Consider the following 25,650-nt stretch of genomic DNA (forward strand, 5'->3'; position numbering starts at 1 on the left):
TTCAAAGGCGGGTGATCTAAGAAGAAATCACAAGAGATAAGCTATAGTTAAACAAGTATTTTGGGGCGCGGCATATTTTGGTTTATACGTGGCGGGGCAAAAAATGTTGTGGCTGTCCGAAATAGAACTTCGAACATATTATGGGGGGGGGGGAAGCGGAAATGGAGACATAGAAATATATTTCATAGTTATATATGAAAGCTCGGCCCGGCCGAGGTTGCTTGATAGATCCCTCAAATTGCTCTATACTCTGTCTCCTGAGAGGTTGAGAGATCTTCAAAAACAGTAATGTATTTTTGTAATTGAAGTTACCTTCTCCTTCGTGTTCGATTCAACTTCATGGACCTTAAGCTATAATGTCTCAACACCCGAATTGCATATAATTCGTGATGTACTTCAGCGTTTCCAGAGAAGTTAATAATTACAGTGGGGAAGAAAGAGGCATTCGAAACTGTTCTGATCGGTCTTCGAATTACGATCTGATCTCAGTGTTCATGATTATATCCCTCGGATATTAAGATGATGAACACATTTCCCGTACTCTGCTGCGCCGGTTCACCTTACTAGTCCAAATAGTAAAGTTGCCAGGGTTCTGCATCATGCACCTTTTTAAGGTTACTGTAGACAAGTTGCGCTATCGGCTTTATTTCAAGCCTTAACAATGAAAAACATCCTTTTGATGTAGTTGTATGGAGTTTTCTGCTGAAGTTCCTGATAGTAGGCTTTCTGCTGTTCGGTGCTGCTTGAGTTTCTAACTTTTGCGGCAAGAACTCTTCTCAATTTTAACTCGCGGTATGGCATGAGACATAAAAGTCCACCAAAGAACATGCATGCGACAAATATTTGGCAATGCAGATAGGGTCGCGAGGATGATGGTGTTCTTAGATGCAGGCCGATAACTTCGGCAAATATACTGACAACGCCATTACCGAATAATCCGTATCCGATACCTGCTGCAAACTTTTGTATCCCTACGACATCTGAAACCAGAGGAACAATGTTCACAGACCCAACACCCACACCAAATCCAAGCAAGAAGCAAAATGGCACCAATTCGCTAAATTTTGTGATATTTAGCCAAAAAGGTAGTATGAGTATCAAGTCATACACCATAATTAGGATAGTAGCATTGCATCTGCCAACAATTTCTGATATCCAGCCCATGAATGGTCTACCTATGGCTTGCGAACCATTAAAAACGGCGAGAGCAATTGTAGCTTGCTGCGAAGTCATACCCATGGAAGTTGCAAAGTTTGACATCGAAAACAATAATATAACGTAACCAATAGAGGCAAACGAAGCCCACAGCATGCATAAATGAAGAGGTACTATTTTGAGCACAGACTTGTCAAATGTTTGTTGCATAATTTCTTTGACAGACTTCTTTGGCTGAGGAATTCTAGGTTTTCGGACGCGAATGAAGTAAAGCGAAATTATATTGAGAAAGAAGGTTGACGCTGCAAGCATTCGCATCGCCCATTTGTGATCGCCTGTTCGGTCAATCATCGCACGAACAGCAAACGAGTAAACAAGACCACCAAACCCGACCCCCATATGTCCAAAGCCGTTTGCAAGTGCTCTCTTTTTGAGAAACCACCCGGGAATTACTATTGTGTTTGAACCAAAAATGACTCCAAAAGAGATACCCAGAAGCACTCCATAAGTGAAATACAACATTCCAACACTTTTTACAAAGGAACTAGCCACGAAAGCTACAGCTTCCAAAGCAATGGCAAATGCGAGTGTAGGTTTGTACCCAAAGAGACTCATGGCTGCGGCCACGACCGGTAGAAGGAACAAAGTGAGACCGATCACTAGACCACCTATTATTGCAAAATCAGTCGGTGTAGCTCCTGGAAAGTAGTTCGATGATAGAAAATACGACAAGAACACACCCCAGGAGGTATTTGGTCCCCATGTTGCAAAATTCAAGAGTGATACACATGCGCAGGAAACCCAACCATAACCTCCATCCGGGGGCGGATCAAGGTACTCGTCCTTCGCGTACAGACCGTTGTCATCCTCCATATCTCTTGTGTTCTCATTGAAATCCGCATTTTCTTTATCTGACTTAGGGGAAGAGGTGGTCTGGTCTTCAATATCCTTTAATTTCTCTATATTGTTCGATACAACGTGTGCAGCAGGGCTAGATGTTAACTCCAGCGAATATCCTCTTGTAAACACGGGAGTCTGAATGCTCGATGCTTCATCGCGGTCGCCAGCATTCTTGGCACTTGCGTGTTGCCTTGAAGAGTAATTCTCAGGCATTACGTTAGAGTGTCTTTTTAAATTTAGGCACCCAAAGACAAGGCCTGGGGCTTCTTGAAAGCTACTTCAATATTGTAGTGCTTATATTGCTTTATACTTTAGTAAGATTCCTCGAGAAATGAAGATTAACAGCCAAGACTTTGCAGATAGGCTTTCGATGAGGTCACCAAATACGAGGATATAGCAGTGAGTCAGCTCGAATTTTTACCGCGCTACTTTACCGATCGGTGGAACCCGGAAATGTGGACTTTCTAAGGCAGCTGCCGCAATCTGTCTGAGCTTTTGATTCTGGTAACTAAAGGCCAATAGAAGAGTAGATGTTATAAGTTGTTGAGACGCTATTACAACTGTCACTTATCAACTGCTCTTTTGGAGGTGGGTCAGTAATGTACTTAGTATCGGTCCAATTTCAAGCTCCAGTGAAAGCACTCTGCGGTTTGTGATATCATCACAACACACATTTTGTCAAAATGAGCTAAAATTAGGCTACTTGAAACCTGTATAAGCATCAATTCAAGAACGCTGGAACTAAAATTTTTGTTTCGTCAACTTGAAATCGGTATAGACACTAACCCAAAAACTCTGGAACTACATTTTGCATTAGTTCAATCGCTCCAACTGGTTAATTGGTGTTGAAAATCTTCAAGTTTTGTCACGAACGTGGTGAATAGCCATCCTACCCACCGCTCGCATGTCTTTTGGTAAATTTCCTTGCAAACCTTGAAATTATTATCGTTATGGTTTCTAGAGTGTTCCACTCATCACGAAGTCAAACAATATGAGCTTGCCCGCCAACCAACTCATTTTATTTCCCCTCTAATTGAAGTAGTTTTCTTCTCCTTTTGTATGTCAGACTTTCTGTTACCACCGAATCTCTTAATTTGGTTTATCGCAGTCAAGCGAGATAGCTAATGGATCTGACACATGAAGCCTCAGCCACAAGAAGGCCATTTCGGTCAAGACGCGTTCGCGTAGTGCCTCTTCATCTCTGACTTAAATTTATTCAGGATCTTGCTGCTAAGCTTCATTTCATCTCAAGAGAATATACACCGGGATTTGCCATGATTTCACCTTTTTCACCTCTTCCCACTTCGATTTTTGAGTTTTGTCTTCTTTTGACACTCGTATATCTGACGCTGTGAACAGAAATCGCCAGCAAATATGTTTGCTAAAACAGTTTGTAACATGAAAGCCAAGACAATATCATCTAAATTCAAAGTCTGGGTAATTACTAGCGGGAGGAATAGGAAAAAAAGCTCCCTCAAGTTGTGTTTTTTGTCCAAAAGGTACTAAATTACTTGGAAATATCAGCATCAGATATATTCTCAGTTCGTTTTCAGAAACTCTGTTTAAACTGGAAGCATTCTAAGTTTTGTACTCCAAGTTAAGGTTGATCCATATCTTTACATATATATAAATATATATAGTAGAGTGAGGCGCTTCTTATTGAACTTCGAGGCCGCATTGGGCGGATAACTTTTAAAAGCAGCGGATTATATCCTGAGGGAAGCCACACTGTGAGGTTGACGTTAGTTATTTCCACCTATAAATCTCACTGGATACCTTCGTAAACCCTGTCAATTTTATGTTTTAACCTTATTTAATACCTTGAAAGCTGCCGTCGGCTGGAGATGCAAACTTATAAGACTTGGCTCTAAATAAATGCATATTCTAGCCGGGAGTGTTGATGCGTTGATCCCGTCTAATATTGTTGTTCTTTCTTTTCGCAATTTGACTCCGTTTGTGAATAAGATCCGTTCTCGAGGGCTGTTGCATCTTTGGGGCTGCCATTCGAGAAGCGGGGTCCCCTCACGAAGAACGTCGTTAAAACCAAACCAAAAGCCCCAGAAGCCAGTGTGAAATATGTGCACTTTTGAAACCCATCTCTGAACCTTTCGAAAGAATCTGGCCGGCTTTTTACCTGCGTAATGTTGCCCAACACTGAAACCATAACAGAAAATGTCATCTCTATTCCCAATTGTGCGAAGGTTTGCGTTACTCCTGAAGCAATTCCTTTGGCACCGCTTGGTGCATCCCCAACGACTAACTTTAATGCGTAAGGGTAAAAAATCGCCGCCCCAAATCCCACTAATATTTGGCTGCAAAACATGATTTTCCAATAGAGGTTTTCTTCAACTAGATGCAACTGGATTAATATAATGCTACCACAGACCATTGATAAAAACCCTAACGCAACGCCTATGCGCGGTCTGAGCTTCACGGATTTTGAAGCACAAATAGTATTTCCAATCACCATAGTTATAATCAACGGCACAAGTTTTACACCAGCTAAGAGTGGACTATTTTTGTCAACATATTGCGAGTATTGATCTATGATGTAAATGTTAGAATAAAGACATCCACCATTGCATAGGAAGCCTAGAGTGATTGGTATAAAATTCGTCATAAAGAGGACATCTCTCGGTATCAAAACCTGAACCTTTTCTAAATACCTGGAAGTGTCACAGCCCAACTTTTTTAGAAAGATAACTAGGTTCTGGTAGGAGCAATTCCAAGCGAAAAATCCACAAAAAAATATCATTCCAATAGTAAAAGGCACATATGCAACAGGTCTTTTCCACGACTCACCACCTTCAGTGAGGCCTACTACAATAAGCACACTGCCACTAATAAAAATAAGAGACCCCACAAAGTCAAGGGAAGCAACCTTTCCTGGCCTGTGTATGCTTCCTTCATAATCCTGCTCTGCAAATTTATGTTCTTCAATCCGGTATGTGAAGAAGAAAGCAGCAATAGATACAAGCAACATTCCTGCAAATGAAAGGTAGAAAATGCCTTTATACCCGACGTTTGTTAGCGCAAAGGCGCCTCCTATGATAAGACCAATTCCGATGGTCGAACTAAATCCGCAGGAGACAACGGCGAAAAAGAGTTGGACGTCCTCTGGATCCGCTAGTGTGGGAATGAGTGCATAGCCACAGGGCACAAGTCCTGCAGCCGCGATACCCTGAAGAGCTCTTAAAACGGCAAAGGCGGGGAAGTTGGTAACCACTGCACACAGCAGACAGAATAGACTAAAAAAGAAACCGCTTATTGTGAACAAGACAGAGTTCCCTATTATGTCCCCAAGTCTTCCCATGAATGCAATAAGGCCAGCAAATGTTATTGCATAAGAAGTTAGTGCCCATGAAGCCGTTGTGTACTCAAGACCGTAAGTTTCTCCAAGGTCCTCGATGACAGAAATAACACCAGCAACGTTTAAGAGATCGAAGGTACAGCCTAGGAAAATTAAGGCCATATTTATGATGAGCTGATACTTTGAATTCTGACATCTACGACGTAAATTGTAAATTCCTTCACTAAGCTTAGGCGCTGCAGTTGTGTGCATATTTGCCATTGAAGCTGAATAAAGATAGGACCCACAACATCCTAGCAAACAGCTTAAGCAGATTTCAGAGTTTATTATATTTTGTTATATAGCCAAAGCCCAAAATTCCAAGTGCATTTCTCCCTTTAACGATGGTTTGCACTTCTTAATTCCAGCGGTGCATATCATCTCGGACTCTTGTCGAATCTCACGAATCCGCAGGAAAATGAGCTTCATTTTTATCTATTTTCAAGTTCGGACTGAAATTTAAATTTTTCGGACAACATTTTTCTAGAACCACAAGTCACTCACCTTCAATGGAAGTGAAGCTCATGGTGATTGATTGCCGATGAAGCGCGGCGTGGCTTATTCTGATTAATTTTTTGACTAAAGTTTGTTTCCTTTCTACTTGAACCCACATTTGTTGTATTTTTACAAGCGTCATACCAAGGGCCCGTTGCTGCGAAGCATGCAACATTTGCCTACCACTTGTCCGAACAATACGCGCCTCACGGTAAATAAAACCAAGTGCTAGTTTGGAAAACTGCAAAGACCGCTATTGTTAGGATTTTCAAATATTGTTCCAGTGGATTTTTTCGACATGTCCTTGCCTGCTAGAGATGCACAAGGGATCTCGATCATATCATGTCAACAGTGTAGGGAGAGAAAAGTGAGGTGTAGCAGACATATACCTAGGTGCCGGAGCTGCGATAAGAGAGAGTATGTTTGCCGATATCCGCAAACTCATAGAAAAACAAGTACAAAGCTTACCAAAAAGCGTCGGAGTGAAAATACTCGATTTTATGGCTTTAGCTCAGTTAACAAAGCTCTCTTCGAGGTCGGAATGCCGTTTTGTAATATCGATTCCGAGCTCGAGAGCAAAAATGCACCTAGCCAAATGAGGCGGTTTATGTCCTCATCAGTGTACGACAGGTGTATCAAGAACCCAGAAATTGCTGTAGATGCTGTCAGGAGCATAAAAGACAGTATAGGTTGCTTTTTATTCTCTGAGGCAATGAACTTAACCGGGTTAGAAGAGACACTTCTATCTAATGGTAATATTGACTACCAATGCTTGCTTCTTTTATATTCCGCCATAGTGTTTTCGGAACGATTTGAAAAATTCTCTCCCGAAGTTACAAGCGTCGTCAATGAACTAAATACTGTCTTAGACGACTGCCCAGATTGTCCTGAAAAAGTCGTGTCATTAATTTTATTGGCAGATTATTACCACTACAAATTGAAAATCGAAACTGCATGGAAATGCACATTTCTTGCTACATCAATCGCATACGCCTTGGGACTTCACCTCTCTTCTTCAAAGGTCTGGTCGATGTTAGTTCTACACGATGCGCTGCTATGCTCGGTAGTTGGCCGCCCATCATCAATTAAATGGGTAAATCCGAAACTTGTTGGCCGTGCTTGCAACAACTGGGGGGAAATAGCTCTACTGTTGCGGGAAGCTAATGATATTTTGCTTGTTTCCTACAATTGGACTATAGAGAAAGTAATTTCGTTAGATTTCCGCTTCAATGACCTTATTGAAAGAGTCAAAAAGGATATGAAAGTTTCATCTGCTGTGAATGATGCAAGGGATACCCTATCGTGGTATCTGAAGCTTTGTATCTTAACGGCAAGTCGGATCAAGCTCATATATCCTGTTTGTTCAAGATATGAGGCGCTGAAGCCTCAGCTTGACCAAAATTGTAGCGACCTAAGTCAATGTCTTCGTGGAATTTTTGGGCTACTGACTTCTAGCAAACTAGCAACCAAGGAAAACCCGTACTACCTCAGATCCCAATGTTTTTTGTCATATTGCAGCATATTTCAAGGCCTTCTTTTAGAACTTCACTTTTGCTCTACACAGGTCACTTCTGGAAGCGCCGGGTCTCTAGAAAAAGAGAACAATTTCCCTTTGCCACAAGGGACAAGTTCAGCTGTCAGTCAACCTTGCTCTTTGACCAATATTTCAGTACTACTACAGGAATACGATCGAGTTTCAGACAGCGTGAAACTTTGTTCATTCATGTTAGATGTTTTTACCTCTTTTAGAGTTTTGATCAGCAAAAAAGAAGGAAAGGGAGCATACGAGGAGTCTTTCAATACTAGCGTTTCGCCCATTGGTTTAACAGAAGAGTCCATCTCGAATTGCTCTAGTTTTTCGGAAAGCCCTATCAATGTTGAGCCATCGGGAAACTCCCTTTCATGGATTACTGGGGATATGGCCGACTGGATTACAGCATGCTTTTCAGGCGAACCACCTACTTTCTATGCCCCGGAAAACCTTGATTAATTTTTTTTTTTTCAATCCATTAGCCAAAGAACGTCATTCTGTTGCCATACCCCGTTTCCTTGCAACGTCACTTTATTATTTTTTATTTCGACATGCATCAGGCGTCATCAATGTTTTTTGGTGGATTACTTATTTGAAATCAAACCTTACAACACGAGATACCCTGGCGCAGGTGGTGTTTTGTTGACAGCCTTCCATCGGTGAGTACTTCCGAACATATAAATTTGTTTTAAAGAACATGTTGCCGTGTACGTTTGAGATTGCTTGTTCGTTGGGAATAGCCTCGGTAGATACCCGTTATAATCGTCATAATTTTCGACTTGTACCGACGGCTGTATGAATTCATGGGACATTTTTTTTGGCAAGACATTGCCCTTCCAAAAAGTTACATCATGGGAAAGATTTGTCGTTTTTCTTCCAGCTTGTTCGGTTTATGTGAGTCAGTGTAAGTGATTCAAGTGCTTGAAAATCAGAATACCTTTCTATTGTGAACTGGAATAAATAAAGGACGAGCATCCAGATTTTTTTGTTGTTCCTCTCATGAGAAGTCCCTTTCCTGGTTTTCTGTCACAAGGTCAAGAATGGTAAACTTCGTTCAAGGCTCTTATACGCGATCAGTCAAATACCTTCGTGTAAGTCCATTGCATTGTTTCAACATATTAAGACATGAATTTGAAAGTGGGAACCTTTCATGAAGGAGGGATAAAGGGCTCTTTGCATAAAAAGTTTACACGTATAGATTTTGGACTGTTTTGACTGCTTTTTTCATAGACCTCTGATGAAGCCTCTTCACACATCTCAAAGAAAAAATGATTTATGCCCTTTATTACCTTAGTCACAGGAAAAGAAGCATCTCAGGTTAAGAGATGTCTGGTTTTCAATGTTCAAGGGCTCCGGATGAGAACCAATTCAAAAATTAAACAAAATCAGATAACTTGCGATGCAATGCGTAAATGCGCTTTTGAACACCAAGATTAAGTTTCTGAACTTGATAATGTGCCAAAGAGCGTTTTGGCTCGACTAATGAATCTTGCGCTGACGGATAATTCGTGATATCAGGCGTCAGGAGCTCGTGATTTGAAACATAATTTATCCTCAGCAAAGACGTTCCCATTGGGGTACAGTTATTGTTTGAAGTAATATTGCCGGTGATTTTTCCATCGTTTATTAATTTTTCATACGCGGACGAATGAAATGTTTTTAAGATATGATTTTTTTCTTATTCTAAAACGCTCAGATTAGAAGGAGCAGCCGAGATAGTTCCGTCTTCAAGATAGCCGACTAGCTCATTTTTCAAACACAATGAGGACATCTCGGCTACTGTGGTATCAGGCTACAGGCAATAGAGACAGAGGCCCAAGATATGAATGGCTGCCACTCGAGAAGTTGGCCATTAGGCCATACTATAAGAGTATGGAGAGAAAACTTCTTGGTCGGAGTTCCTTGAGGCTGACGTTGGATTTCATTTACTCAGTCTCCGCTATTCAAGGACCGAAAGCTCGTTATGCGTGAAACTTATCGGGAAAACACTGTGAAAAACCTCGGCGTAAAGCACGTTTTGAACGTTCACGATGTCGAACTGGTGGCGAGAGGCGATGGAGAGTATGCACCACAGGGTCACCTCAGTGCTTGGCAAAAATTTATCAAACTGATAGAAGTTCCGCATGAGGGGAAGCCTCTTTCTTCACTTCGAAACCCTGATCTCGAACCAATATCATCAAAAGAGCGCACATGGGGATTTTGGTCATATTTCGCGTACTGGGGTCTTCCTAATTTTGCAGTGGCAACTTTCTCAACCGGATCTGCTTTATTAGCACTTGACTTAAATATCCAACAATCTATTGGTGCTCTGGTTATTGCTAATGTGATCATAGCTGGCTTCACAATATTAAACTCTAATCCTGGTATTAAATTTCATATTGGATATACACTCAGTCAGAGAATGATTTTCGGAATTTACGGATCATACATTGGGATCATCTTTCGTGTTGGCATATCTGTAATACTTTATGGCTATCAAGCATGGCTTGGAGGACTCTGCATGAATATGGTATTTGACTCGTTCTCCAAAGGGTACTTGAACATGAAAAACACGTTTCCAGAATCGGTTCCTATGACGACAAAAGACTTTGTGGGCTTTTTCTGTTTTCAACTGATTCAAATGCCATTCGCCTTTGTGAGACCCAGTCGGGTGAATATCCCCTCCATAGTTGCCTGCTTTATGACGCTTTTTGCTATCATTGGGATGCTTGCTTACCTTGTCTGCAAAAATGATGGCCCAGGCCCACTTTATTACGAAAATGTCACACTTTCTTTTAGCGAAAGGTCCTGGATGTGGTTGTATGCTATAACAATTTGGTACAGTGGTGTCTCTCCTGCAGTTGCAAACCAGTCGGACTACTCTCGCTTTGCTTCAGGAGAGCTGTCTTGTTATCTGGGTCTCTTTTTTGGCACAGTTCTGCCTGGAACTTTTGTTTCACTTGCTGGCATGTTATGCGCGTCAGCATGTAAACAGCTATACGGCACGGCGTATTGGACGCCCAATGAAATTGTAGAGCAATGGCTGAGCACAGATTATTCTAGCAAGGCTCGGGCGGCAGCCTTTTTCATTGGAATAGGTTTTACAAGTTCGCAAGTTTTCTTGAACCTTACTCAAAATGGTTATGCTTGCGGAATGGATTTAGCAGGTATATTCCCTCGTTTCATTGACGTCACTAGGGGCACACTATTCGTTCAATTGATATCCTGGGTAGTGCAACCTTGGACCTTTTTCAATACGTCTTCGACGTTTTTAAATGCCATGAGCTCCTACGGTATATTCGTGACGCCAATCATGACTTTGAACATCATTGAATTTTATTGGATTCGAAAATCAAAGATTACATTAATAGATTTTTTTACGTCATCCAAAAAAGGAGCGTATTGGTATTCACAGGGAACTGACTGGAAGTCTACTTTTTGTCTCATAACTGGCGTTGTTTTAGGGATACCTGGTCTCGTTTATCAAGCAAGGCCGGAGCTCAAGGTTAACTCATCTATGATGAATTTCTACTACGGCTATATTTTCTTCATTCCGATAATAACAGGCGGATTGTATGGATTACTGTCCTTACTTTTCCCTACTACTCACGAAAAAACAGGCCAGATAGACGTCGTAGACTACTTCGACTGTTTCTCAGACTCAGAACTATCAAAATTCGGAATGCTTCCGTTTTGTGATTCGCATAGTAACGTGTTCGAGTACATTGAAGCTCAGGAGCTTGATCATTTCGACAATACTGTTTCTGGCAAAGGAAGCGAAAAATAGTGGAGAGCGATACGTACTTAACAATTTTGACGCATATTTTTCGATCGTCGGTAAAAAAATAGCTTTTCATCGTGATTTCAATAAATTTGCGTTAGACTATCAAGTTTTTCTCGTATTTTTCGCATTAACCTTCCAATTCCTGCATATTCTAGGCTTAAAATTGTGGTTGCAGATACATTTGACGTAAAAACTGCAATCTTATCGTTCTTATCTCGTTCTAGAAGCGCAACGCTATCGTCATGTGACATTTTCAGATTTCCTCGCGTCCCTCACGGGGTTGCTAACGTTGCGCATTTGGGAATCTCTGAAACTAATTATTGTCCGCCCCCTCTTACGCGTAGTTTTCTCCTGACAGCTTTCCTCTGCGCGAATCCTACTTGACAATTGTTGCTTTCTAAGTGTGTTTTTTTAAGTATATGCGATAGTTGATGGAGTCGTTCTTTCCACAATCCTCAACGGCAAATTGGTTATTTTGAGTTGGCGTCTTGTGTGAGGAGATGACTCAATCCAGGAAGGAGAACTTTACAGGTAATACACGTCAAATGACCGGGACTTCTTTGATATGCCTGTCTGGTTCTTTCGAGTAACTTAATGTGTCTTTAAAAATGCTGCTTTTCGTAGCACGCAGCCACAAAACAGACAACCGAAGCCATAGGATAATGAACGTCAGGTAAATTATGGCAATTCTCGTACGGAAGAGGTTTTGCGTCAACTTATGTCGAGTGCCATTGCGAAAAGCACCGTTCCTTGGGACAAAGTTTTAGCTGCTGAAAAGCGACTATCTCCAACTGACAGATATCGAGCAGAGAACAATACGTTGCGTTCAAAGTAGTGCTAATTTTCCAACATATCATATTTGCAGTCAAAGATGTTCATTAATTAAGTATCAAGACAGCAAAACAACGATAGACTGAAGAGAGCAGGTCCTCATTTGTTTAATGAGATGCACCGGCTGTGTCAAAACCTTTAACCGGGGGGTACTTTTATTGAGGCGAGTCTGGGTCATTGGTCGAAAGGGTCTCAAGTTCCTTGGCTAGGTTCTCCATAATGATCTAAGTAAGCTACTTCGTGGATGATGGTACTAAATATCTCCCCGTCTTCTCCAAGTCCCAGGATAGACACCTGTCCTTGATCAAAAACTTCGGGTCTTATACAATGTTTTGAGACGTGACTTGGGTTACAAATGAGATAAGTACAGCACTAGTGGTACCACTTTACATCATTCCTAAGCCATTACCGTCTGATTTGGACTATGAATGGTCAATATAAATCCTTTCGTATGTTTTAGTTCGCCACTTGTTGTATTTATGATATGTCCATGTGCCATATCATTTCATACCAATATGTCATTATGCAACTTGGCACTATCATACACCAACGAACCGATCCCAATCTGACAAAAGTATATGATGAAACTTAAAGTACGAGCTAGACTATGTACTTTGGGAAGCACAGAAAGCTTGAACTTTCTTTATAATTAAAAATCAGCACCGTATCGATTCTTGCACAAGGTGAAGGTGCTGAATTCAGAAATATAGCTGAGGCTCAATAATCGAAAAGATTAAAACAATACCTAGGGAAAGCAATTCATATCATTCAATTACGGTTTCATTCTTGCAAAGATTAGAAAAGGCGGTTGGAGATTCAAACCCACCTAAAAACTGTCAAAATACAGTTGGATCGCCGATGCGTATTAGTGCAAGTTTGCATAATGTCACATTAGTATATAATGATATAGAACCCAACAACTCTTGACCATAGTACGAACCTCAAAAAGTTCAAAGGAAAATTCGTAACTTTGATCAGAAGTCGGAAACTCACTTTAGTGAGAAAAAGATAATGAGGATCAGTATCACTAATCAATTTGGGTCGAAAGCATTATCCTTATCTCACAGCCAAGTCTTGGCTACATCTTAGAATTTTTATAAAACCCAATAGTTCGAAGGAGCAAAATCTTAATTTTGAACAAGAGAAGACGGAGGTATTTTTACTATCATCCACAAAACAGTTTCTTAGCTGTATTATGGAAAGCCTAGCTTAGGAATTTTGGTGGCCTCTCCATCAACCACTAAGACTTGCCTCAATAACTATCCACTGCTCAACAAATGCAAGCATTCTAAAAAAAAACAATACAACAGACCTATTCACAATTTTTCAGTATTCAGATGCAACTTCATCAGGACTGGTGTCACAAATTTTCAAATGGTGTTGAAATACTGGAACTAGTGCCCTAGGCACAAGATTATCCACCAGTAAGTCGTTGCCCTCTTGTGCAAGCATTTGCAATATATCTCCCACTATATGACTATTGGGCTCCAGTTGTCGCCTTGATTATAAAAAGGTGATGTTCGTGGTATTCGTGAACGGGTTTTTCGAAAAGAGTTAATCTAAAAAGTGAATTTTTATAGGGTCGAGAAGTACTCGTCAAAAACTGCGCAAGCCCGGAATCGAACCGGGGGCCCATCGATGGCAACGATGGATTTTACCACTAAACCACTTGCGCATTTGTGTACACTTTTGAAGTAAGGAATACGTTACAATGTTATGTAATATGCACATGACTCGTAGTTGACTTTACAAGTGAAGCTCCAACCCCCTTGCCTCACCTGAGCTATGAATGTTACAAGATGAAACTAACATTCCTGTTATGCTGTTAGAGGCTGACCACTAGCTGAAGGCTATAAATGAGACTCACTCAGCTAGATTCACGGATTAAGCTATTAAGATATACTAAGAAGAAATTGACATAGTTATTGTTCTATTAGAACAATCCGAGCTCGTGCTTGCTTGTCGTATGTTATTATAAGCTTCTGGAATATGATGAAGTTGGCGGTTAATAGCCTCTATACAGTCGCGATTATTCTTCTATCCGAGGATGCCTTCTTCCTTTCTTCTACTTAATCTCATACTGAGCCTTGGATGCAGTAGTACTTATAGTTATAGACCCGGAGACCTAGAGCAAGCCTCATTATCTCTAGTGTTCCTCATTATCTCTGATGTTGTTCCTTCGTTGTCTCAGAATATCCTTGTTCCATTATTGTTTTATGACATTGCTACTACTCTTTTTCACATCCTATATATGGTATGGAAGGGCCACGGCATTACCAAGAGCCTTGTTGGCGCAATCGGTAGCGCGTATGACTCTTAATCATAAGGTTAGGGGTTCGAGCCCCCTACAGGGCTTCGTTTTTATCATTTTTGATCTGAGAATGATATAGCTCAATCTGTAATGACAGGTTGTATTGTCAGGGACTTTATCATGTAATAGTTTGAGTGCAATGTCTTAGAATTAGAGTTAGGACTCATTTCAATTTTTTCTTCTCTCCAAATGGAAAACATAGTATGTGCATAAGCGAATAAAACCTTGAACACTTTTTCACAACTCTAGGTGAGGAAACTCCGTCATTATAAAAAGCAGCCTTAAACCCCTAGAAAAATGGAGAAGTTGTGCTGTCCACTCAAAATATTCAAATTATTACGTGGTTATTAATTTGGCATATGGCCGTTTCGGCCAAATATTTGATTAGGGCAGGAACTGCTGAGCCTCTGAGAAACTGAACTTCCACCAAAAAGCTCAGAGGATAACGTATCAGTGGATATTGCATCATGCAACTAAATGGATCATATTATATTTTTTCACGACTTCTGCAAAGAAGCACGTGTCAAGAAGTAAAGCCGCCTGGTTCGTATTATTTTCGTTTTGAACTGATGCAGTAGCTCCGATCACTAAATACAAAAAGGGTTATGACATTAGTGGTTCGAAGATTTCATAAAATTGCGAGATATTACTGGAATACAGCTCTGTCTCGCTTCAATAGCGAGCGACACCCGGACGAAACTTAAATATGTAATTGTTAAATCTATCTATTGCATAGAAACCTGCGCCCAAACTTGTTAACTGCTAATACAGCCCTTCTTTAGCCGCTTTATCCAACCAAGATCAAATAACCTCGAAAGTCCTCTGGAGTATTTATCAAATTACCTTTTCAGGAACAATTTTTCCTTCACATAGCCGCTTAGGTTAAAACCCTTTAGGTACGCGTTGATATTGATTACAGCTAGACGTCGAAGTATTTAAGTGGAACCCTATGCTCTATTTCATGATCACTGTTGAGCGCTACTCAAAAATATAAGCCTGTCAGCCAGCAAACGCTCATTCTGCCCTAGATAAATCAAAATCATGTGGCTAAGCACTTTGTTCCTTTTCGTAACTGGTTTTCTCTCTACTTCGGTTGCTGCTTTTCGCTATGACTGGAGCAATATTACCTGTAAGGGACTTCATGGACCTAACTGTGGAACATATTTGCTGAAAGTTAAGGGCCAAAATGATACTTACCTCGGCCAAAGCTATTTTGTTGGTGCTGACGCCCTTGCTAATGACGCCACTGATGCATGGGGTAGGCTACTACATGAAGAGTATCGCTTTATTCCTAGACTAACCACCGTTCAAACATTAAATGACACTGGCAACTTCCGTCCCTTTGTGGGCACCACCGATAGGAGCACTTGCAACTTCCAATCCGTTGAAAATGCAGTTGTTCCATATATTAACACTGTGACCAATGAGCTTTCTTATGATAGCTGGGCTTCCATCAGCATGAATGCGACAGCTGTCACCGGCGTTGCTCCCCAGCTGTTGAAAGCTTCAACTTACGGCATTCAAGTTGCCATTTGCAGCCCTGGTTTTATTACCGACTTATTTCAGTCTCCAACCGTCAATTTATTTAACGTTGAAGATACCTTGCCACCTTGGTGTGAGGCCATCGAGGTTGAAGCAGTCTGCCCTGCTGATGTCAATTACGACACTCGCTAAATTAACGTTATATTGAAATGCAATACCAGATTTAAGCTTTCCATTCCATATAGCTCAATATAAAATTTGCTTTTTGCCCCTTGACAACCAGCTGTCGAGCTTAAGCAATATTTTCAGCTTTATGTTGGCTTCAGTTTGGGGTACAAAAGCAAAAGTATATCAAATGGCCTTGAACTCTAGCAGAGAAATGGTATCATTTTTGCAAGTTGAAAAAGAGTTCTTAGGCTTTTGTCGCTCGCGCAAATTATCTTTGCGCTCCAACAGCTTGATAAAGATATCGCCCTCTATGTACCAAATAACGACTTTATGTCATTCTCCAAAGCTTTAACCCGCCAAGTTAGGCAAACAGATTGCTATATACAATTTTATTGAGGCGAGTCTGGGTCATTGGTCGAAAGGGTCTCAAATTCCTTGGCTAGTGTTTCCATTATGATCTGATTAAACTACTTCGTGGATGATGGTACTAAATATCTCCCCCGTCTTTCTTCAGTCCAAGATTTATGTCTTGCGAACCAAAGAAATTATCCGGATTTATACAGAATTTCTGGGACGTGGCTGAGTCTTAATCATAAGGTGATAATCGTACTGGTGGTACCACTCCTTACCTTCTCCAAGCCACTATGGTCTGATCTGGCTATGAACGGTCAATGTGGACTTTCTATGTGACTTAGTTGGGTATCCGTCGTAATTATGATATGTCCGTGTGTCATATCATTTCATACCAATGTGTCATTATGCAACTTGGCACTATCACATACCAACGAACCGATCACAATCTGACAGAAACGCTTCTCTTCATAACACGTGAAGCATTGTTTAGGCGCACCACAACACGTAAACGACTTCATGCTTACTTTTAAAACGCGGAGTTAAATAAAGTTGAACTCCTTGGCACCCAAGAAAATCACAAATACGAGAAAGTGGCTTAGCGTATTTACGCAGAAAAACTCATGCCGTGAAAGATAACTGTTCCGAATGTCCGCAAGAAGGCCGCAAACTCGGGTGCGTTAAAGCACGCTCTTGTGTGGCAAATCTATGGTTTCCTCGGTAAAAAAGCTTAGGTTGCCTATTAAGGGTGGTAGTTATCGATTGTTAGTGTACTCAATGCTTGAGCAGAAAATGGCCACCAAGTTGCAAACACGTCATAAAAACATACCAACAAGAAATGTGGCTGCACCTTTTCTACTGTTTCTCCGCTCAATTGATTACGTTGCCCAAGTAATTCTTTAGGAGAAAAACGTTTAAGTGAGTTTCGCATTTCTTTGTAAATTTTATCACCCTTTTCGTCATTCGACAGCTGGGTTACCTAGGATGTTGCCATGAAGCGATTTCAAACGATAAGGCGGTTGTTGTGTGAAATTATCACAGGTATTACCCCGCCATGAAATGATTTCAAGTGTTGGTTGCTTAACAAAATTTTGCAAGTCATGGAAAGAAACCAAAAAACTTCCAACTAGAGAGGAGCTGAGCTTGTTTCAGTCGTGCACAATGTAGCGAGCGTGTTTATTCTCGTAGGAATGGCACTGTTTACAAAGGATGTCCGTTTATCATGATCCTCCGCTTAGGTTCTGCAAAGAAGCCACATCACTTTCGTGCCTTAGAATATTTGCAAGCTCTGAACCGCGCTTTCAGAAATGTATAAGATCTGGCAAAAACTAATAGTTGTTAGCTGAAATGTCACTCTTACTAGGGCGAAGGGCTTAAGTTGTTTTCTGATGGCACCCGAAGGTCCGGAGGGAGATGATACATCACAAATTTATCATAATGCCAACGATGTTGAGAAGAGATTGAATGTAAGGGGTTTATCCATTTCAATTACCGTGCGTACAGCGCTTGAAGTTGTGCTCTTGGGTTATGGGAGTTTAGGTACTATTTTTGGCGATATTGGAACTTCTCCTTTGTATGTTTTGAACTCAATTTTTCAAGGCTCCAGTGTCTCTGAAAATGATGTTTTCGGGGTAACTTCATGCATGTTCTGGCTTTTTACACTTGTGGTTGTTTTCAAATACGCCCTTCTCGTTTTGACGTTAGGATCTAATGATGGACAAGGTGGACAAATTGCAATATATTGCAAGCTTTCTCGTGTTCTCGGAATCGGGCCAGTCGGGACAAAAATATCGGGCGAGAACGACGACAGTTCTTTTCGATTGCTCACACTCAGCGAGATAAAAGATAGTGTTCTTAATGCACATTTTGTTCACAGCTCTTCATCTAAGTTTTTTGGCAGCACGTTCAAGAGGATTTTCTCTCTAGCATCGATGTGCGCATGTTTTTTTGGGTGTTTACCTGTCATCGCAGATGGTTTACTTACTCCTACAACTTCTGTTTTAAGCGCAGTTAAAGGTATAGGTGTAGCAGTACCCTCTTTCGATAGTGTTGTTCCTGTCAGTATCTGCATTCTATCGGTTCTTTTCCTCATTCACCGGTAGGATCAAGTTCCATTTCTATTTTCTTTGCCCCTATAATGACTGCTTGGTTTCCTACACTTCTCGCGGTAGGAGCAATCAACATTTCCTCCCAGCCGCAAGTCTTCAAAGCAGTCAACCACAAAGAAGCAATTGACTTTCTGAGGAGAAAAGGTGATATTGATGTTTTGGGATCAGTTATGCTATCTGTCACAGGTTGTGAGGTGATGTTTGCTGACGTAGGCCATTTCACACCCTTTTCTGTCCAATTAACTTAAGGGATTTTTGTCTATCCATACTTAATGATTATGTACCTTGGGCAGGCTGCATATTTGCTAGAACATCCAGAAAACGCCTCAAGCGTTTTTTTTTAGTTCAATATCCCGATCCACATCCGGATGCTTCTACTGGTTCGTTTTTGTTCTGTCTACCCTCGCAACGATCATTGCGTCACACGCGCTCATTCTAGGATATTTTTCGATTATTAACCTGATGATAAAAATTGATTGCTTTCCACGGTTCAAGGTCTTGCACAAGTCAGTGAAGCACTATGGCCAAATCTTCATTCCTGCGGTAAACTTTGCTTTGATGATAGCAGGAATTTGCACCTGCATTGGTTTTAAGAGTTCAGGAAATGTGGCGGCAGTTATGGGCTTGGTGTGTCACTAGACCTGTTTGTTACAGTTGCTCTGGTGTCTTAACTATCATTGTTGTTTACAAGCTCCATTGGATTATAGCTGTTGCTTTTTTCCTGCCTTTCGGAGCGTTAGAAATGTCCCTTTTAGTTGCTAATATCAAAAAGGTGCCTCATGGCGCTTAGTTCACTCTCATGATAACATTTGCAATGCTCGCTTTTATATTGTTATGGCATTGGGGAATCTCCACAAAAACCAAACAAAAACGTAGAGAAAAAGTACGTTTGAAGGATGTTTTATTTATGTTAAACGAAATTGGTCAGCCATTTATTTTGGGGAACGAAATGAGTCAGGAGCATGGATAACTTCAGGGCCAAATGGTGGTAAAGCAAGAGGATAACACTTTTCCCGAAGTTTCTCGTAAACCTGACATCTCATTTATGTATAAAAGTTCGTTTTTGGTCGTGAACTGGCCAAACTCTGTTTCTGCACTCTTTAGAAGCCTTTTGACCGAGTTCCCTTGTCTTTCAGGAATATTTGTGTTCATTGCTCCCAAGGTTGTCTCTATGCCATACGTTAGCGGAGAAGAACGCATATTTGTGAGGCAAATGAAAGAAGTTAAAATGATTTATAGGTGCGTCGTCAAGTTTGGGTTTATGGACAAGGTTAAAATATCGAGAGATTTGACTAACTCAATTTTGGAACAAATAAGGGCAACAGATCCCGAGTATTATGATCCAGTTATCATCACAAATGCTAAAACTATACTGAATATTTACGAGAGAGAATTTATTCATGGGAAAACCAGCCCCAAGAATGCAAATCAGGGGATCTTTTCACCGGCCTATTACGCTCGACTTTTGGAAGAGAGAATCAGATTTTTTTGTTCTCTTTATAGTCTGCAGGTTACACCGTCTTCAATATTCGATTCGAAAAATGACGACAGAACCATCTTGGTGGGTACGGAAGTCGAAATCTGATGCTTGCGTCGTTTCATGGTTGGTGTTGGGAAGTTAGAAACTTCCTAGAGAGTATATAGTAAAACTGGTGATATTTGAACTGATTTCCTTGATCGTCAGCAAACTTTGTTATATTTTTTGGTCATTGTACAATTGCATTAGTGGTACCTTTTGAACGTTAGGCGGTAAAACTCCTGTTAACGACTTTGGGTGGGGGTAAAAATCAACCTAGAAGAGATGAATTTCTTTTCGCTCACACCTACATCTTGGAACCCTCTGATAAATGGCAAATGGCATGACTCGAGATCCAGCAAGATAGTAGGATCAGCAAAAACCAATAAGTTACACACTCGTGCAACAGAGTGGGGCTAAAAATAAATTTCGGGCTTTTAAACTATGCTGTACAACTTGTTAGTTCCAAAGATCACTCCGAGTTGGTTCAATGGAACATTTCGGTCTTCAGGCGAGCTGATTTGAATGATATTATAGAAGCGTTTTACTTTCGCAGACACTATTTGGAACAACAGCTAGGGTATCATGTGTGTGTCGAGTTCGCAGAGTTTTTCGAGTTCGAAGGCCGAAACTCCCGGTGTAATCCCTTTAATGAAGGGGGTTGTGATTTTGAAGTGAATTGCACGGGTTTGCACTTCAGAAGATTTACGCTATTCTATGAAATCCATTTTATCGCATTGTGAGATCCCTGAGAATCTTCCTCAATATTACTAAAATTGCCTTTATGCCATCAGAGTTTTCATTTTCATGGTCTGATAGAAATTCCAGCCAATCTGCTGGAGCCTGCGGCAGTGAAATAACCTCAATATCTGTGAATTATTCTTTCGACGTCATTTCTATTTCATCTATCTAAGCCAGTACTGTTAGCGGCTAACGCGCCTTATCTGTCTGTGCATCCTACAGCATTCGATCAAACGCTAATCTTTGCAAGAAAGTCAGTCGCTGGCTCAAAGGTTACTGACTTCTGGAAGGTAGCTATGTTGAGATCTCTCAGCTTTATGGCGGTCACGACTAAAACACTTGAGGGCTGAATTCTATCTGCTGTAGTTAGAAAGACCTATGCTACGAAAGCACAAGTGACTGCCACTCCTGATAGACTGTGCATATGCTTGACAGGCCCATGCATTGGTGATCAACATGCTTCCTTCACGCTTATCGATAAAAACTCGATCTCACGCTCCGGCAAGTAGTGAGAATAGAGCGCACTTAGTACAGAGTGTATGGTGACCCAGTCCATCATTCATCCGACTTTTGAACAATGAGTATAAAGAATCGGGGTTGATAGGCAGACCAAAAGGGTGAACATAATTCTGTCTACCTCTCAGACGTCCAACCAATCGATTTAGGGTAAGCTCGAATTCAGTTTTAAAAATCCCAACGCACCAGGAGAGACCACGGAAAACTCGAAGTCAGACAAGTCAGAAGGCTCGGTGTTGTTGAACAATGTTGTACATTGACTCAATGTTTTAGAAGCATCCCAATATTTCAATGCCACTCCACCAAGTTTTTGGAGTACATAAGAAATAAAACTTTCCAAATTTTTAATGGAACACTAATTAATCGTGAAGAAAGTGACCTTTTCATCACAGGCAATGTGAGCAACCAAACCTTTGTAGAATTGAGGCCTTGATAGGATAGGACAAAAAAACAAGCGAACTGTTCAGCTTCATGGTAAATTTTAGCTAAATTTATAGCGAACGACCGCTTATTTTGCAAACAGCAAATTCAGCTTTTCTTGCAGCAGAGAGGTTATACTGGGACGCATTTGATCGGACACGGTTGGTTTGCTGCCATATTCTACTAATTTGAACAGCTCCTGCGCTCTTTCCTTTTTGAGCTTGAAATCCGAGCCTGACGTCTCAAATCGATTTATTAGACGTTGATATTCTAGCCTCAGTAGCTTAAGTTGAATACTCAAGTCATAATCTTTTACGCTGCCCACTTTCAGCAGCTGCGGTAGTCAAGCTCGTGAGAGCAAAAAAAAACGGCTATGTGCTCATACAGTAGGAAGTAGCCAGCAACTCATGTTGCCTTAAGGGTGTTGGTTTCCGAGTGGTTCTGGCACGTGCTTTTTTTATTGTCTTGCGAATAGTCAAGCAACACACCCATTGCACACAGAGAAATTTTTTAACTCCGATTCCTTTATATTAACATTTGCATCAGAAACACTGCTATTGTATGTTGCTTCTTGCTTGTTCAATACTTTGATACTCGTCTTCAAGTTTTTAGTTTTCTGACCCTAGCGCTTTTGCGTCATTTTTTGGCTCGCTTTCTGAAGAGGTGTTAGGTCCCGCCGTGCAGCCCACGATGGAGAGTTTTTTTTGCTTATTTGCAAGCGTTGTGGTTGTCAAAAATAACTCGCAAGCTGTGCCATCGCCCAACGGTTAATTATAAGAAATCAACATCAGCCAACAACTATTTTCGTCCCCCTCTTTTCAGTGGTAACGAGCAATTACATTAGTAAGAGACTATTTTCTTCAGTGATTTGTAATTTTTTTTCAGTGATTTGTAATTCTTTCTCGAAATATGCGGGCTTAACTTATCCGGACATTCACTACATGCAAGGAAAAACGAGAACCGCGGAGATTTCCTCAGTAAGTAACAATGATGATCTTTTTACGCTTCATCATCACTTTCCAAAGTTCTAAGCTATAAGTTCAAGCCTAGATACGCTGAAAAACTCCTGACCAACAATGTAAAGAAAACAATTACAATTGTAAGGTTGAAAACATCTAAAAATGAAATATTTTATTGTACATGCACACCCTGATAGTCATTCTCTTACTTCATCCCTGAAAGACGTGGCTGTACAAGAGTTGGAATCGCAAGGTCATGAGGTTAAAGTTAGTGATCTTTATGCTCAAAAGTGGAAGGCCTCAATAGACCGTGACGACTTCGAGCAACTTTCGCAAGAAGAGAGGTTAAAAATACCCCAAGCTTCTTATGAAGCGTATGCCAGAGGAGCATTAACAAAAGACGTAAATCAGGAACAGGAAAAACTTATTTGGGCGGACTTTGTCATTTTGTCGTTTCCTATATGGTGGTCTTCTATGCCGGCTATCCTCAAAGGTTGGGTCGATCGCGTTTTTTCTTGTGGGTTTACTTATGGAGTTGGAGAGCATAACAAAAGTCGATGGGGAACTCGTTACGGAGAAGGAGTTTTTTCAGGAAAGAGAGCAATGCTGCTAGCTACATTTGGAGGCTCAGAGAGCCAATATTCAGCGAGAGGTATTGGAGGGCCCGTTGAAGATGTGCTGTTTCCAATCAATCATGGAATTTTATACTACCCTGGCTTTACGGTGCTTCCGCCCTTTGTGGTTCACAATACTATTTCAGTTACAGAAAAACGTTTTCAGAGACTTTCAAATGAGATGCGTCTGTACCTCAAGTCTATTGACTCGACCAAGCCAATATCCTACCGCAAACAGAACTACGGCGACTATCTTATTCCAAGCCTAGTCTTGCGTGACGATATCAAACCTGGCGCCAAAGGCTTTGGTATCCACATAGGTGATGCTCAAAGCGAAGCCTGAAAAAAAGAATGTCCTGAGATTTTGCCAAGAGGTTCCTCGTATATATAAAATGTTTAACGATCGACGGTTTCCTGCTTTTCGCAGCCGCGCCGACTGCAAGCACAAAATAGTAAGCCCCAAGTTTGTGCAGAGAAGGAGAACAAAGGCAGAAAAGGAGGCAGTAGAGACTGCTGAGCTGAACAACCTGACTTCTTGCACCACCACTCTGTCTGAAGCCTTCCTGGTAGCGTCAGAGCGCGACAGCCTCGTGTTCTTTGCGGAGCTTGACGCCTAGCATATCATATCCACAGCAGAGGACGAGCACTTGCTGCTTATGTACTAGCGCGACAAGGACATGTATATCTTGGAGAAGAGGGTGCTCAAAAGTCACGTGTTGCACGAATATTTTATCATGGATCTAAAAAGGCCGCTGGAGTGCACGGTTTCCCGCCTTGTTTCCGAAAGCGCAAATATTCGCGAGTGATAGCTTGAAGATGGTGCAGTACAGCCGCTATTTTGTCGTGTTGTATTCAATGATGCGGGTCTGGCTTGTTATATAAGCGGTTGTAAAATTTGTCGGCCAGGCTTTCCATAACAAGATCAGTGACTAGTTCGCGAATGATGGTTCTAAATACCTCTATATATCAACGGTCGATCTCTATCCTCCGGCCACAGTGGTGCGTCTTTCTTTGTTGGGGTTCGTACAATGGTCATACCATGTCGAGTTTCAAATCGTTCTGTACTAATGTGTCATCATGCAATTTGGCATACTATATTAATCTCACTTGATATAATATGATCAATCCTCGAAATATTCTTAAACGTAAGCACAGAGCCAAAACATAAAAAAAACAAGGTATGGATATCCTGCCATCGAGATCTTTATATAGTTTAATGACCCCGATAAGAACCCGCAACCTCACCGCTCTTCTCCAACAAATCTCCAACTTATCCTCATTTTCATTTAACTCCACGCTTAAATTGTTTTAACACCTCTCTAAGATATATGTTATTGAAGGCGAAGCTGACTGCAGCGTTAGGGCTCCGAAAGGTTTCCCCGCGGTTTCTAAACCGATGTTATGTGTTTGCATCCAAATTAATGATGCGAGTCTGGGTCATTGGTCGAAAGGGTCTCAAATTCCTTGGCTAGGTTTTCCATTATGATCTAAGTAAACTACTTCGTGGATGATGGTACTAAATATCTCCCCCTTCTTTCTTCCGTCCAAGATATATGTCTTGCAAACCAAAGAAATCATCCGGATTTATACAAAATTTCTGGGACGTGGCTGAGTCTTAATCATAAGGTGATAATCGTACTGGTGGTACCACTCCTTACCTTCTCCAAGCCACTGTGGCCTGATCTGGACTATGAACGGTTAATGTGGACCTTCTATGGTATTTAGTTGGGTATCCGTCGTATCTATGATATGTCCATGTGCCATATCATTTCATACCAATGTGTCATTATGCAACTTGGCACTATCACACACCAACGAACCGATCACAATCTGACGCATCTTTAGTCTGTACTTCACTGCTACCGCCCGTATTTTAGGTTTAAACGTAGCTCCTCAGGCTGTGGCAAACTATTTCTAGCTGCCCAGAAGCAAGGATTTTAGAGCTGATAAGTACGCGCGAGCTGGTGAGTGGGGGAGTATGGTGGGTTTTCTTGTGTTTTTGCCCAGCCCTTGGGGGGATCCTTCCGTAATGTATATTTTTGAGAATACCCAAAGCTGTGTACTCCTTGATGAAAAGCTCGCGAGAGCGTGAGCTCGAGTTTGGCTTGTAGAGCCTGTAGAGCTTATACAGCACGACGTGGCTTGTCCCTGCGTCACGTGCTACTCTCTCGTCACATGCTCCTGTCACCTGTCACTTGCTCCTCACCAGTCACGTGCCTTGGTTACTCCAGGTGCCACCCCGGCTCATATTCTTACGATTTCATGCAATTTGCCATTTGCCATTTACCATTCCCCCCGCGTGGATTCGTTAAAGCGCTGCACATTCTTGATCGCGATATGGACTGCACAAATCATATCTATCGATAAACAATTGGCTTATCTTGGAGTGCTGCCTGCTGTAATAAAAGGTCTTCTCCTCCCCATCCTCCTTCTCCTCCTG

At 41.3% G+C, this 25,650-nt stretch overlaps 6 protein-coding genes and 2 non-coding genes across 8 annotated transcripts, besides 5 other annotated features; 5 read left to right on the forward strand and 3 right to left on the reverse strand.

The window, feature by feature from the left end:
* Positions 1-648: 648 nt before the first annotated feature.
* On the reverse strand, positions 649-2,268 carry KLTH0H16192g (KLTH0H16192p; the record flags this gene model as incomplete). The annotated part of the gene is made up of 1 exon (XM_002556513.1): positions 649-2,268. The coding sequence occupies one exon, from the start codon at positions 2,266-2,268 to the stop codon at positions 649-651; it is 1,620 nt and encodes a 539-aa protein (XP_002556559.1).
* Positions 2,269-3,970: 1,702 nt separating this feature from the next.
* On the reverse strand, positions 3,971-5,626 carry KLTH0H16214g (KLTH0H16214p; the record flags this gene model as incomplete). The annotated part of the gene is made up of 1 exon (XM_002556514.1): positions 3,971-5,626. One exon carries the CDS (start codon positions 5,624-5,626, stop codon positions 3,971-3,973), a length of 1,656 nt encoding a protein of 551 aa, XP_002556560.1.
* A 571-nt stretch (positions 5,627-6,197) lies between these two features.
* KLTH0H16236g (Zn(II)2Cys6 transcription factor) lies at positions 6,198-7,889 on the forward strand (the record flags this gene model as incomplete). Its single annotated transcript, XM_002556515.1, has 1 exon — positions 6,198-7,889. One exon carries the CDS (start codon positions 6,198-6,200, stop codon positions 7,887-7,889), a length of 1,692 nt encoding a protein of 563 aa, XP_002556561.1.
* Positions 7,890-9,393: 1,504 nt separating this feature from the next.
* On the forward strand, positions 9,394-11,196 carry KLTH0H16258g (nucleobase cation symporter-1 family protein; the record flags this gene model as incomplete). The annotated part of the gene is made up of 1 exon (XM_002556516.1): positions 9,394-11,196. The coding sequence occupies one exon, from the start codon at positions 9,394-9,396 to the stop codon at positions 11,194-11,196; it is 1,803 nt and encodes a 600-aa protein (XP_002556562.1).
* A 984-nt stretch (positions 11,197-12,180) lies between these two features.
* Positions 12,181-12,289: a long terminal repeat.
* Positions 12,290-12,497: 208 nt separating this feature from the next.
* Positions 12,498-12,595: a long terminal repeat.
* Positions 12,596-13,628: 1,033 nt separating this feature from the next.
* KLTH0H16324r lies at positions 13,629-13,699 on the reverse strand. The gene has a single exon. It is a non-coding gene; the product is annotated as a tRNA-Gly (tRNA).
* Positions 13,700-13,984: 285 nt separating this feature from the next.
* Positions 13,985-14,246: a long terminal repeat.
* Positions 14,247-14,306: 60 nt separating this feature from the next.
* KLTH0H16368r lies at positions 14,307-14,379 on the forward strand. The gene has a single exon. It is a non-coding gene; the product is annotated as a tRNA-Lys (tRNA).
* Positions 14,380-15,376: 997 nt separating this feature from the next.
* Positions 15,377-16,009, forward strand: KLTH0H16390g (KLTH0H16390p; the record flags this gene model as incomplete). The annotated part of the gene is made up of 1 exon (XM_002556517.1): positions 15,377-16,009. The coding sequence occupies one exon, from the start codon at positions 15,377-15,379 to the stop codon at positions 16,007-16,009; it is 633 nt and encodes a 210-aa protein (XP_002556563.1).
* A 366-nt stretch (positions 16,010-16,375) lies between these two features.
* Positions 16,376-16,791: a long terminal repeat.
* A 5,967-nt stretch (positions 16,792-22,758) lies between these two features.
* Positions 22,759-23,553, forward strand: KLTH0H16456g (NAD(P)H-dependent oxidoreductase; the record flags this gene model as incomplete). The annotated part of the gene is made up of 1 exon (XM_002556518.1): positions 22,759-23,553. One exon carries the CDS (start codon positions 22,759-22,761, stop codon positions 23,551-23,553), a length of 795 nt encoding a protein of 264 aa, XP_002556564.1.
* Positions 23,554-24,629: 1,076 nt separating this feature from the next.
* Positions 24,630-25,045: a long terminal repeat.
* Positions 25,046-25,650: the final 605 nt, after the last annotated feature.

The sequence above is a fragment of the Lachancea thermotolerans genome (assembly GCF_000142805.1).
Source record: "Lachancea thermotolerans CBS 6340 chromosome H complete sequence".
Classification (NCBI taxonomy): Eukaryota; Fungi; Ascomycota; class Saccharomycetes; order Saccharomycetales; family Saccharomycetaceae; genus Lachancea; species Lachancea thermotolerans.